General features: G+C 38.2%; 2 protein-coding genes across 4 annotated transcripts in view; one reads left to right on the top strand and one right to left on the bottom strand.

Moving 5' to 3' along the window:
* Positions 1–1,348: 1,348 nt before the first annotated feature.
* The window catches only part of LOC105232949 (uncharacterized), a 44,778-nt gene continuing 32,801 nt past the window's right edge, over positions 1,349–13,325 (bottom strand). The window contains exons 5-14 of the mRNA XM_019992731.3: positions 11,268–11,364; positions 10,810–11,210; positions 10,235–10,749; positions 9,647–10,150; positions 9,081–9,185; positions 8,256–8,477; positions 8,042–8,191; positions 7,339–7,970; positions 6,525–7,284; positions 1,349–6,456 (exon numbers count right to left, since the gene is read on the bottom strand). Of these exons, the coding sequence (XP_019848290.2) occupies positions 6,396–6,456; positions 6,525–7,284; positions 7,339–7,970; positions 8,042–8,191; positions 8,256–8,477; positions 9,081–9,185; positions 9,647–10,150; positions 10,235–10,749; positions 10,810–11,210; positions 11,268–11,364 (3,447 nt within the window). The 3' untranslated portion in view covers positions 1,349–6,395. The remainder of the gene's footprint in view (positions 6,457–6,524; positions 7,285–7,338; positions 7,971–8,041; positions 8,192–8,255; positions 8,478–9,080; positions 9,186–9,646; positions 10,151–10,234; positions 10,750–10,809; positions 11,211–11,267; positions 11,365–13,325) is intronic.
* LOC105232948 (uncharacterized) overlaps positions 12,556–13,325 on the top strand; it is a 3,207-nt gene continuing 2,437 nt past the window's right edge. For 2 of the 3 annotated variants that reach the window (XM_011214857.4, XM_011214859.4), the window contains exons 1-3: positions 12,556–12,736; positions 12,785–13,036; positions 13,121–13,313. In XM_011214857.4, coding sequence (XP_011213159.2) covers positions 12,676–12,736; positions 12,785–13,036; positions 13,121–13,313 — 506 coding nt within the window. In that variant the 5' untranslated portion in view covers positions 12,556–12,675. The remainder of the gene's footprint in view (positions 12,737–12,784; positions 13,037–13,120; positions 13,314–13,325) is intronic. The other variant, XM_011214858.4, reaches the window with a different exon arrangement.

Consider the following 13,325-nt stretch of genomic DNA (forward strand, 5'->3'; position numbering starts at 1 on the left):
GATTACTGACTTTTAGGTTAAAATAGGCTTCATAGGCTTCGCAAAGTATCAAATTTGTTGATAAAGCAAATTTTTTACTTCTAGCTTTAATAAATTCACCGCAAATAAAACAGAATAAATCAACATCATTTTTACACTGACTTGACGCCATTTTTAACTGAGTAATACACTAATATTGTTGCTACAGCTATAATAAACAGGTAAACATTCACTACTGTGCCTCTTACAAATAATAATACTGTTTACATTCGGGTTAATCAAAGTGCTGCCATCTTTGAAATAAATTAAAATATACTTATCGATGTAGATAAAGCAAACTTTAAGGACCAAAGATTAATATTTAAGTGTTTTTCAATGTCTAGAATCAGAATTCAAGCATGAGAACAGAAACCCCCAAAAAAATATTTTTTTTGTTGAACGGTGTAATTATCTAAATTTACAGTCAAATGTTCTGAATGGTTTTCTACAACATTTTACATTTTCAAGGCCTAATTAGCTGTTTATAAGTTCCCTTCATTCCCAACATGACTGAAAAGCGAGAAATTTTGCAAGGTAAATGAATACTGAGAAGAGTCACAATATTATTTGAGATATAAATACATATATGCCTATAGTTGGTGAGTTTGTATGTCTCTAGGCCTCTTTATTAGCGAAATCTTCTTTGATGTAGCAGACTTTGCAACAACTTGTTTCGCTGAATATAAAAAATCAATAAACAGAATTAATACAAGAAAATGTTAATTTTTCTTAAAGTAAGGATGCCTTTAGTGCCAGTAGTGGTTTTTTGTCTGAATATGTATTCAAAGTAATCTAAATTTAAAAGATAAATCGGAAACGACGCACAAAATAAGACCTCGCTTAATTTGTTTTAGGGAATTCGAAGGAAACTTATTACAATTTTTCGGGAGAGGTGAATATAAAATTAAAATCAGGTCAAATAAATATTAAAAATTAGCGTTATATATATTAGTAGTAGTTCACCTTATCAGCATCTCAATTATAATCTTATCTTTAAACCAAAGCAAACACGTATAGGGGACAAGTATTTTAAGCTTAATAGCAAGGACATACACCTACAAAATTTCAGGTGGCAAACTTACCAAGCTTTTATGTTGCTATGTTAGTAACACTAACTGCAAGTAAGCTTGGCAGCCTTTAGTGAAGCTTTTGTAGTCCATTTACAAATCGAACAGCTTTGAAAGTTTCCTTCTAGCATAAAATTGAACTTTTCAAAAATGAACCTTTGACCTTCAACCAGCTAAATACAGTTACATAATGAACCATTTACAGAAAGCCCGGTATGTACAAGTTTTGAATAGCCCGACCGTAAGAAAAAAGAGTTGCCGACTGATTTTCATTTGAAATTCTTTATTGTACTTCAATTTATTTATTCCTTTCAATCATTACGCTTTGTCACATTATATGTATGTATGTATATATCATCAATATAATTAATATATTTGTTTACCGTAATAATTTATTTAATAATAATAATAATTTGTAATAATTTCTTTTTGCTTTTTTTTGTTTAAATCATTATTTTTTTGGTTTTCCGTATTTTTGCTGCAGTTTTATATATTTTTATGCATTATTTTGCCTTATTTCAATCAATCAACATTTATATAAATTAAGTACTAATATTTTCTAATCAATCAATTGTTATTTTTTGTTCTGTTTTGTGTTTTCTTCATAGCGCTAAGTTAATACGTTTTGCTTTGACCCAATCAAGTTGTCTCAATTATTGTTTGTGTGTGTATATGTATATGTGCGTTTTGTTCGTGTAAATATGAGCTAGTTTCATGGTGATCCAACTAATCTAAATCTATATAAATTAGTTTGTTAATTACGCTACTGCTGGTTTGTTACTCAAAGCATTTACTTTGCAAGTTTTTCTAATTTTCTGTTTTTACACACAGCACATATATGTACATATGTACCTGTGTGGGTATGCATCTGCCTTTACCTATGAAGTTATACGTATTAGTACTGGCTTGCGCCCATATTTGCCAATTTTCAACTTTAGGTTTCTTATTTTTTTTTAATTTTGAGTACATTATTTGTCATGTTTTTGCTGTTTTTGCTTTCGCATTTGACTTAGGAAATAGACAAAGTTTCTCTTTTAGTGCCCTTCTGCTATTGAGTTTGATACGTAATTCTATTTCATTAATTTGGCTTAATAAGTAGATAGATAGTTTTTAGTTGTAGGATTTAAAAATTATTAGTTGTTTGTGTAAATGTGTGGGTAAGCTAAAATAGTATGTGTTCATGTAAGCAAAAACGTTCCAATACAATGCAAAAGAGATTTTGTTGGCTTTTAGATTTTGAGTTTTGCTTCAATTTCTTTCGCTCTTATAGTTTCTGTATTCTGTTTCTGTATTCTGTTTCTGTTTAATTTGTAATCTGTTTCTGTTTCTATTTGTATTTCAGTTTCTGTTCGTTTGAATCTCTGTTCCTGCTGCATATATTTCCTTCGCATTGTGTAGGGTGGTTAGTACTCAATTATTCGCTGCTGCCAATTTTGTTCACCTTCACTTTGTTTATTCGTGTATTACTGCTTTAAATGCTACATGGGCTTTGCCACACCTTTAATAATATATATTTATAACCATGTTTGTAAGGCTAATTATTAATTATACGCAATAACAACAATTACTAGTTCTATCATAAATATTAGTTTTATTCTTTATGCTTATCACTAACGAAAATATTTCATTTAAATATTTTTAATTTTGCTCCGAGCTCCCAAGCGCCACTAAGGAGTTCCAATTTCATCGTAGGAATTTTCTTCGCTTGGCTCTCCTTTACTTTCTTTATTAATCGTTCTTTATCTCTCTTTCCAACTTTCTTCCTATCACTCGGACCTATATGCATTTGCACATATCTTTCTGTTTATCACGTAGCGTATGCTAACTGTACCGTTACTCTTCAGCTGTTTCAAAAATTTCGAACAACAAAAATTATAATTTTTTTTTTATGTTTTCTGCATCTAGTTATATTGTTTATTCGCCTACCCCTTTAATTAATTAATTTAGCTTATATTTTAGTAAAGTATATAGATCCATATTTCTCGCTTGTTTTTTGCTCCGGACTCTACTCTTCTTCGCTCTTTCTGCTTTTTTCAACAATCTCCATTTTTGTTTTGTTTTTGTAAATGTATAATTTGGCATTTTAATGGGTTGAGTTCTTTACGAGCATCTAAACTAACCACACTTCCTACATTCATCCCTATTTCTACAGCTAATTCTTCTAATTTATTCTATTTCTGCTCTTCTGCCTTTCTTCCGGATCCATGCGACCTTGTTTGCTTACTTTACCCTTGAGTTATTATTTATATATTTTATTCTTGTGTTTGTTTTTGCTTTAGGTTTCTCGCTTCGCTTCATTTGGTGAGTGGTTTTGAACGGTGGTTTCATTTATTTTCTGTATCTTTAGAAATATTCAACATTTACTTTGTTGTGGTTATTTTTTTCTAAGTTTTTTTTTCAGTTATAACTTGCTTACTTAATAAATATTTTTTTTGTTGTGGATTTTTTCGGTTATATTTGCATTTTGCCACTGTACGTGTATGAGTAAGTTATCGCCTTTAAATTTAGCCAACTCTTTTCTAATTTTGATTTATTTTATAATTAGGTTTTTATATAGTTAAGTACATTGTAATTGTAAATAAAATACTTACTCGAGCGAGCTTAATGGGAGATAATTGTCTAGCCAACAACCAATTGTTACTTGTTTCCTTTAGCTCGTTTTTTGATTGAGAATCGGTAGTAGCTCTGAGAGTCTGAAGTTCAGTGTGCGTGAGAGAGTGAGGTGAGTTTCGGAGTGTGATGTGTGGAGTGAACTACAAATTTGTGACTGACTGTATTTGTATGCATGAAGCAGATCAACTTAAGCTAAATGAAAATTAAACTAAATCACTCAGAAAAGCTTGCAACAATTTTTGGCAACTTGTTTGCATAGTTTAACAAATTAATAACTTAAATTTTCTATACATCTCTTTAAAATTGCTGACTAGAAAATTTTTATTTTTATTTTTTGAATTTTTTGAATTTTTTTGGTATCTACGAAGTGTTTTCGCCTTTCGTACACAAATATTTTTAAAACTTGCCTCTATCGTTAACTAATAAAGCTTATTTCTAAGAATGCTTGTAAGCATTTATTTTCTGTATTTTATTTTAGTTAAACACACAACATTCAGTTAGTAACTCCTTCAATCTAAGTGGTTAAATTTTATACTGGAAATATATATGTATGTATGTAGGTTAAATGCTAGGAATATATGTACCAACAATTTTTTTTCGGATTTTCAAAGATTTTATATTTTTTATTTTGTTTTTGCTTTTTTATAGTTTTTTTTTCTTTTTATTTTATTGATTTTATGTTATTATATAAGTGAGACACTTAAGTAAACGGCTGCAAGCGCCAACTAGTAAGGATTGATTAGTGAATATTGTGAATAAATGCAACACCAAATTTGCCAATTTTGCTCGAATAAACAACGAACACTAAGCCCTTCCAGGCAATTGCTTATAACATAGTAATGTGTATGTATATGTAATTTTTCTCAACAATCGAACAACGATACATTTGCTTAGTTAGTGCATTTTAAGTAACGTAGTAGCATATTCAACATGTAATATTTTTATCATATTTATTAATAATAGTATATTCAATGACCCTAACAGCTGTCGATTTTCCAAGCGGTTGTCGTCTCGTAAAATGCCGTTTTATTTGCCTCGGCTCCAGTCTGTCATAAAGAGGCACGGGCCTCCTGTGAGGCCATCCACCGTGTTGCCGCAGTTGCCTCGCATTGTTGGTATCTCGCTTTCGTTGCATACATTTTGGGGCTCGAAAGTTGTGTGTGCACGAACGCCGAGATATTGCAGCTGGAGCTGTCCCACCCACACACATGCATGCGGAGAGGGCATAAAAATGTGTAGGCGGGGTGTAAGCGCGTAAAGCATCATTTTACAAAAGGTGTGCGTTCTTACAAAAGTTTTCAAAAATATTTGTGTACTAGTCAGGAAATTGAGAATTACATGAATTGAAAATTTGTGGTCAGCCGACCTCATACTCTCGTTTGAAAAGCAAACTTTTGCTCAGTAATGAAAATGATAAATGTAATTCAAGACTACGGTTGTATTTATAAACAAAAAATTATTCTTAAAAGTATTTTTTTTATAGATTATGTTACCTAACATATGCATATAATACTGTAAATAAGTGTTTGATAATTATTTGAAGAAATCTAAAAGAAATTATGAATAATTAAAGGAATTATTATGCTTACAACTAAAATTTGCATATTTGTTAGTTTGTAGTGTTTTGCTTATTGTCGCACTGTTTTCCTTCACATTTACCTAAAGTGGGAGAGTGTGGAGCAAAGTGCCAAAGTGGCAAATCCTAAACTCGCCTTGCATCTCTCTCTTTCTAATACTTCTTTCAAAATAATATATTTTTGCTGTTGCAAATTTCTCTTTGTTGAAGTTAATTCATCACACTTCGGCTCCGTGCGCTGTACGGCGGTGGCACTCAACTTTTCCACCTAAATCTCGCCCCCTCGTTTCCTTAGAACTTTATTGCATTACTTTTTGTTAAATTATTTTTAATCATCTCTGCCTGTTAAATGTCTGTAAAAACTAGTTGTAGTAGCATTCGATAACTGTCTACCACCGCACATCACTTTTAAGGTCCGCGCCAATAGCATAGAACTATCCAATATGTAATCTCATTCTACAAATCACCGATCGCTAAGTTTCTAAATACTAATAATAGTTATGTAACGCAAATTTCTAATAATTTTTATATTTCCTCTTCTCTGCACTTGGTTGGCTGCGAGATTTACTTAAATAATTGTGATTTCAGCAATAGACAATTCTCTTGAAGTGGCTTAAGCATTTAAGCAATCAATTCGTCATCTTCTCAGTTCTTCTTCTTCTTCTTCTGGAGGAGTGCTGAATAGTGTATATGTGTGTATGTGTCTGTGAATTGTAAATGTATAGGTGAATGGTGTATATGTATAGATGTCTTATTAATAATTTCTAATAGCAAGATTTATTTATTCTATTCTTTAGTGACGGCTTAGTGAATGTGTCGCGTGTGTGTTAGTGGGCGTGCTATAAGTCGACAAGCTGAGAGCAAATCTACTTCTGTGTAAATCGGAAACTAAATCATGGTAACGAATTCAGTGTTTTGCATAAACAAAACACTTCAAAGGAGAGATCAATCCCATCAGTGCTCATTCTAGCGCTGAAGTGTGTATGTTTGCTGTCTATGAACGATTACGTGTAAGTTTCTGTGTATGTGTTTAGGGTTGTGTTGCAAAACTGTCATTTCTTTTGATTTTTCTTTTTCTTCAGTATTTTGTTGACCACAGACTTGAAAAGGTTCTGCTTTATTCATAAATACCCGAGCGTGGCGTATGTCTTCACGAAGGTGCCATCACTGGTTGTAACATTTCTGAAATATGAAATAGCGAGATAATGATTAATAATCCATCATAAAGATGTCACGTCGACGGCACTTACTCGTCCTCCCAAGGGCACACCGCATTGCGGTCAGTCTCCGACTTCGCTCCGGTGACGACTTCTGCAGCTCCACCTGCCGATGTGCTTGCCTTTTGTTCCTTTTCATCTACAGATAGTATCTTTTTGCCATCGGCACTGCGCTTCTTTCGTCGCTTTTTCACCTCTTCAGTGACCATTGGTATTACACTCTCAATGATGGTCGGCGACACTTCGTACATGTTGACAGTTGGTGTTGGTGTTGTTGGTATTTCCGCCAATTCCTGCATGGAGCACATTTCGTCGCATGGCTCATCGTCTACGGTGTCAATATCCATTTCGGCAAGTGGTGCCATGGATGGCGCCGGCGTCGGTGCTGGAGGTATATAACCGGCTTGGCTGTCAGTGTCGATGATGTCATACTCGTAGTCTTCCTTGCCATCGGTATCGAATTGTAGACCCTCTTGATACTCGTCTGTAGTTGGTGAGAGTTCATCTTGTGTCTCTTGTGCTGCTGCTATTTCTTCCTCAACGCGTAGCTGCTCTTCCTCTTCCATTGGACCGATGGGTGGCGGTGGTGGCGGTATCACTGAAGCGGTAACTAACAGCGCGCCCGAAGATATGGACGTATGCAGTTGTGGCGATTGCAAAATGTCCGGCGTGGTGGCAGCTGGTAGCAGCTTCTGTTCCATTTCTGGCGTTTCCGGCCGCGAATTACCACGGCTGGTTGTGGGCGTTCTTTGAGCTACAACCTCGATAACATCAGCTTCGGCCGGCGTCGGCTCTGCAAACATTATGATTTCGGTTTTTTATTGAAAGTTTTACACAATTAACTCACCTGCAACTGGGTCCTCAATTGGCAAAACTTCCAGCTCCTCTTCAATCTGTATGGAGGGTGTTGACAGCTGCGGACTTTTCCCTTCCTGAAAGTCATAGCTTTCAATAAGCTCTATTTGTACCTCCTGCACAGCTACCTCCACATCTGTGTCGGATATGACAATGCTACCATTGTCACTATTGCCGCTTCCACCACTTCTTTCTGCGCCGCACACATGATCGCTTTGAGAACTCTCACAAGATATCACCTCAACTGGCTGATAGTAGGAGCAAATATTTTCGTCCGGAGGAGGTGGTGTCACCTTAGTAATGGGCGGTGGTGTCGGAGTAGGTGGTGGCAGCGCACACATTTCAGATGCTGAAGATTCACTGTTCCTCTGCGATACAGTTAGCTTATTCAGCTCCTCCTCTACCTCTGCATCCGAAGAGGAAGGAGGATCCTTCGTCACAATCGTCGATGAGCTATTAATCACCGTTACTGCGGCCATGGTCGCAATACTTTGAGTAAAGAGCGGTGGCGGTGGTGCTGAAAGTGAAGAGTCCACAACACTCTGGCTACCCACTGTTGGCGATGGGCTAGAAGAAGTTTTCGCTGAAACAGATGTCTGACCGAATTGATATTCCGAAAGACGCCTGCGAGGTGTACAAAATTATATACATACATATATAAATAGTGCTGAAAAGATTACGAAAATGACACTTACGACTGTGTGAAAGACATTGAAGCTCTACGTTGTTCGGTGAAGTTGGGAACAAGACGTTTACTCGCCTCGCCGCTGTCTACGGTGTTCTGATGTCTTATACCCAAGTTGCGTTGGATGCGATCCGATACATCAGTGTTGTCCGAGGATGTGCTAGAAAAAAATAAGATAATACATATGTATTCTTGTTTGGGTATCTATTTATTGAATTGTATACCTGGTGAGACGGTGTGTGGCTGACTTTGCAATATTAGCGGCGATTGGCACAGGGTCGCTTTCCTGCTCCCAGGGACATATGGACAATTTAATTTGAGACTTTTGGTGTGGCGTGGGTGCCTGTGTGTCAGGGGGCTCATCAGGCACATCCCATGGGCACACTGCGCTACTGGAAGACTCCACCGTGGTCTCCAAGCGAGCAGGCTTCGCCTTAGTCGTCTCCCTATACAATTTTAGGAATCATTTAACGAAAAGTGACTGGGAAATGCTTGCACACAACGGCTTTATTAGGTCTTTACAAGTTTTATCATTTCCATAGCAAACAAACACACATATTTACAACAGTGCGGAAGTAATATTCAAAAATTTAGCATAGCAACCAAATTACAACAAATTTAAGAAAAAAGAAACAAAAGAAATATGATTGATTTCAAAGATGAAGAATATGGGTGGTTTCGTCAAGTAAGAAAATTAGTACGGATTCGCCGGCTTGGGGAGACATTATATAATAATTGATAAAGAATAATTGAACAAAAACACAACACTGAAGTGTATGAGTAATGAATCGGAGCAATATATTCATTAAAACGAGCAACTAAAAATGAGGTTAGTAGAAAGTATGTGCGATATAGAGGTGATGAGTGACGATGGGGGGTCCAAAGTAGACCCCCTATCAGGTATATGGTTAATACAACACGCCAAGTTTGACAACAATTGTAGTTTGGTAAATTGTAGAGCAACAGCAACATCAGTTTTGAAGCAGTGGATAGATAGTTGAGAGTTGATCAGAGATGCTGGTTGGGTAAAAGAGCAAATAACGGCTTACTGAAGCGAACGTGAGCTACTCTCGCGATTTCCGAGTGATGAATTTTGAACAGCGACATCTGTGACCTGGAGTTGTGGCATGTCTCCTCTATAAATGGACTCACTGCTGCGAGATCCAATTCATATTTGACATTTACATTGGAATGTGGGTTGCCCAGTATTTTATGTAATTTGTTTTTTTTTTTTTCGGGTGCACACATGGCGATTGCATTTGATTTGTGTTTCGAACAAAAATTTGTGTATGAAAATATGCGAAAAAGAAAATCAGATTGAGAATTTGAATTTAAATGTTTAACCAATTAAATAGTGTTTTAAGCTACTTAAAGATTTATTATATTTATACTTTATTAGATAATTATTTAGCGTTAAATTTTAGTTACATAATCTAGCAAAACAATTCATAAAAATTTTCGAGGAAATTATAATTATAAACTTATGTACTTAATATTGCAGAAAAAGCTACATCTATGAGTATTGCATATTTGTCTCACGGGTCATGTCAACTGAAACTTTTGCGTGGAACCAGCAAAAGGTTTCGTGAGCCTTGAGATCTTCCAGCCAACTCACCTGTATGGCATCTCACTCAAATTGCTTTGTGAGTGCGAGTGTGGCACTTTTGAGGTTATGTCCTTATTTACGCCAATCACAGCCAGCTCGTGAGCGGAGCCGGTAAGGCTGCGGTCGCTGCCCCGTCGTCGCGCCAAATTCCCTGGAGGTGGTGCTGTCATCATCGAGCCGCTCGCACCGCCGATATTCTTCGCAGTTGTGCCGTCACCAAGATTAGGTTGGCTGGAGAGTGCGGCTGTCATCTTCTTCTTGGCACCTCCCACACCACCGAAGTTAAAGAAGCGTTTCTTGTGTGATGGGGGTACGCCTGCCTCCAGTAGACGCTTGTAGTGGTCGGACCGTATGAAACGTGGGTAGCAGTCCTTCTTTAATAGCAGCGTGTAAATATGTTCCGAGGCGGAATCAAATGTGAAACGTGATGGATTTTTTAGACCCTTCAGCACACTCTCCATGGTTTTACCATCAATATTGATTTCGCAAGGCGCGCCTGGTTTCAGAAACTCTCTGTACGTAAGAAACGAGACCAAATTTTAATGTCAAAGTATAAATATGAAATTAAAATAAAGCCAAAAGAATAGCCGATCTTACTCATAAATTTCTTTAACTTTACGCGGCACCTGAGAGTGAGCCGAGCGCCGCAATCGATTCACTGCGATCCAGAAACGTATATTTTCGTGAGAGTATTCTTTCTCCAAAAAGCTTGTGAACTCTTGCAGGCCTGTTGGATCGGAAACCAACTCTTCTACTGAGATAGCCCAACGCTTAACTCGCTTCTCTGTGGGTGTATCCACAAAACTGTTGTTCAGCTGCCAAAATGTGACATCTTCGGTCACCCAAGGATTTGAGGGCAGTACCGGCTGCAAAAAGAAGTCATACTCGGCAAATGTCTCCGAATATGCCACGAGTGATTCGCAAGCTTGTGACATCTTCATGCGTGTGCGATTCAACGACTTGCGTAGATAGTCCACCTCGCGTTGCACATCATCAACCGTTTTCTTCTTATTAGGCTTGAAGCCTTGGCGATCACGCGAAGGTATGGGGCATGGCTCCAGAGGTGTGAACTGGCCGGGCGGTGGACGGTGTACACGCCAATAGGCGCGCTCCTGTTTGATCAAATTTCAATTAAACAAAGCTAATAATTTCATATAAATTTATATTCTTACTTGTGAGTCAACGACGATCTTGTCACCCTTCTTACGTTCCTTCGCCAACCGTACCTGCTCCTCGGCTTGCATAGTGATGAAATCCCACTTACCTTTCAAGCTCTTATGTAGCGATGCCAAGGCTTCAGTCTCGTACTCTTCCAAGGCATGTCGTTGCTTATTGCGCAACGAGCGCTTCGCCAGGTAAATGGCGTACTCCACATTGTCGGGAGGTTTGTGTTGCCATGGCCAGTAGTATGGCGTCTGAAAGCGATACAGCGAGGAGTCATCCTTCACGGCTAGTGTTTTGGTGTCATTGACGGGAAAGAAATAGCCATGCAAACAAAGTTGGTTGGCGATGCTCAATGCCTCAGACTCCTCAATCATCAAGCGGTCCATCATCCACTCTATCAAATCGTAACCTAAAACAGAAACATGTATTGAATCTCACGAGCAAATGCTGAAAGTGGCAAACCTACCCATGAACGCCGATGGAATATTGCTGAGAAAGGTCTTCTGCACTCGCACTGGCACGGGTTTTTCATCGTTCTGCATAGTGCGCACCAGTGCCTCCATCTATAAAATAGTACATAAAGAAAAGTGGTGACTATGGGCGTATGCGTATAGGTATACACTAACAAAAGTTGAGTTGGTAACGATAATGTGCCATCTGTCTTCTCTGACAGATTACTCATTCACAAGCAATACTTGAGACTTTGGCCCCTATGACACTTGGTTATGAGCGGCTGTCATGAAATTATGCGCCTAAATCAGTCAATTTGAATGAATCCACTCGAATCCTTGAGAACTCGTCGATGGATTCAAGTGTCACACAATGATGCACTCTGCCATGCGTGGACGTGTGTGTTTAGAAAACATTTCAGGTTGCGGCAAAAAATGTTGATGCATTCCTCTGTGCATAACTGTGCTTAAAATCAAATTAATTAAGTTTGAAGGACGCAGCAGGCCACAGGCAGTGCCGCAGGGGCGAGAATTATGCAAGCCATACAGTGATGGCTGCGGGCTTTTGCTGCACCAACTTGGTTTTGTTTAGTTGTAATTGCTTTATTTCGTCATTGGTGTTGTTGTTTTCTCTTTGTGGTAAGGTTTGAAGGCACAACTAAAATTTTTTCAATCAGCTGTCAACGTCAACGGCATCAATGTCAGCTGCGAAATCCAGTTTATATAAATTATATTTGTACCACTCGGGGTGTCGTATGAGTGCAAGGTCAACGCAGAGTGAATGAACGCTACTCGAGCAAGTTCTCGAATGCACACACGCGCACTTTCTTGAAGTTGTCCGTGTGTATGCCACACACAGTCGGCAAATTATGCGATAATGGGACGCAAGTTAAAGGGCGAAGAAAACTGTATGAAAATTGATGAGCTCTAATGGGTTTCTAATACTCCGAAGCGTTAGCAGAAACTGCCTAACGGCGTTCGGCCAAGCAATTATTGATTGGAAGTTGCAAGATACATATAGTTAGAAAAAGTTGATTGGAGCTACATTTGTATCCTGTGTTATATGTAACCAGTCCGGTGTGTAATATGGATGCTCCCAATCCATGTGCCGTAGGCTCAAATTCAACTTTAACTCATATACCCCTCACTTATTTGGATTATCAGTAAGACGTTCCACATACACATCGAGTAACATCAGGGCTTTCCGTACGCGGAAACAAAAGGTGCTAAAGTAATAGCCTCTGGCATACTCTACTGTTTCAGCACTTGTTTTTCTACTTTTAAATTTGTGTTCCTCGCCTTAAAAAGCAAAGCGAAAAATTCCTCATCAATTTCAAATATTACATACATATATTTTTCAAGCCAATAAGGCATATTTTTAGAGACTATAATCCGTCAGCTTACAACAAACCAGCGGAACTGCATATGTATATTCAACGCAAAATGCGCAACACCAGTCTATTGCTCATCTTCAGCGTGTGCCTTAGTAAGTATTTCGTGGTTGCCTTTGTAATTAACCCCTGAAGATTTACAGGTCTGACCCTGGTCGCAGTTACATTTCAGCAAACGGAGGCACTGCGCCGCATCAAGCGCGGCTCTACCGTCTCCCAAAACAAAACCAAGCTTTCCAGTGACCTTCTGTCGGACATACGCAACACTTCAACCGACGTGCATTTTAGCGGACATTCTACGACTGCCCTAGACAATCACGAAGGTATAAAAAGTCGCAATGAGCACACCTGGGCCAAGAAAGCTGTGGCCGCTGTTGAGCATGCCATCGATCAAGGTACTCACTCGCTCTGGGAATACTTGGTGTCAATTGCGTTTTACTAAAATACGCACACGTTTTGTATTTCCTAAATTACTTTAGCCTTTGCTTCACTCAGCCACAAGTCCGATGCCGAGAAAACGAAGAGGTCCGCTCACATTCCCAGCAAGCCCAAAGATGGCAGCATCACCACCAACGATGTGCACATGACTGCTCTATCGCATCTCCTAGCTAAACGTGGCATCGGCTCACGCATTTTCGAAGATATGCAGCGCGAAGCTGAATTCGCTGCCGGCGAAAGCCCCGC

Source organism: Bactrocera dorsalis, chromosome 4, assembly GCF_023373825.1.
Source record: "Bactrocera dorsalis isolate Fly_Bdor chromosome 4, ASM2337382v1, whole genome shotgun sequence".
Classification (NCBI taxonomy): domain Eukaryota; kingdom Metazoa; phylum Arthropoda; class Insecta; order Diptera; family Tephritidae; genus Bactrocera; species Bactrocera dorsalis.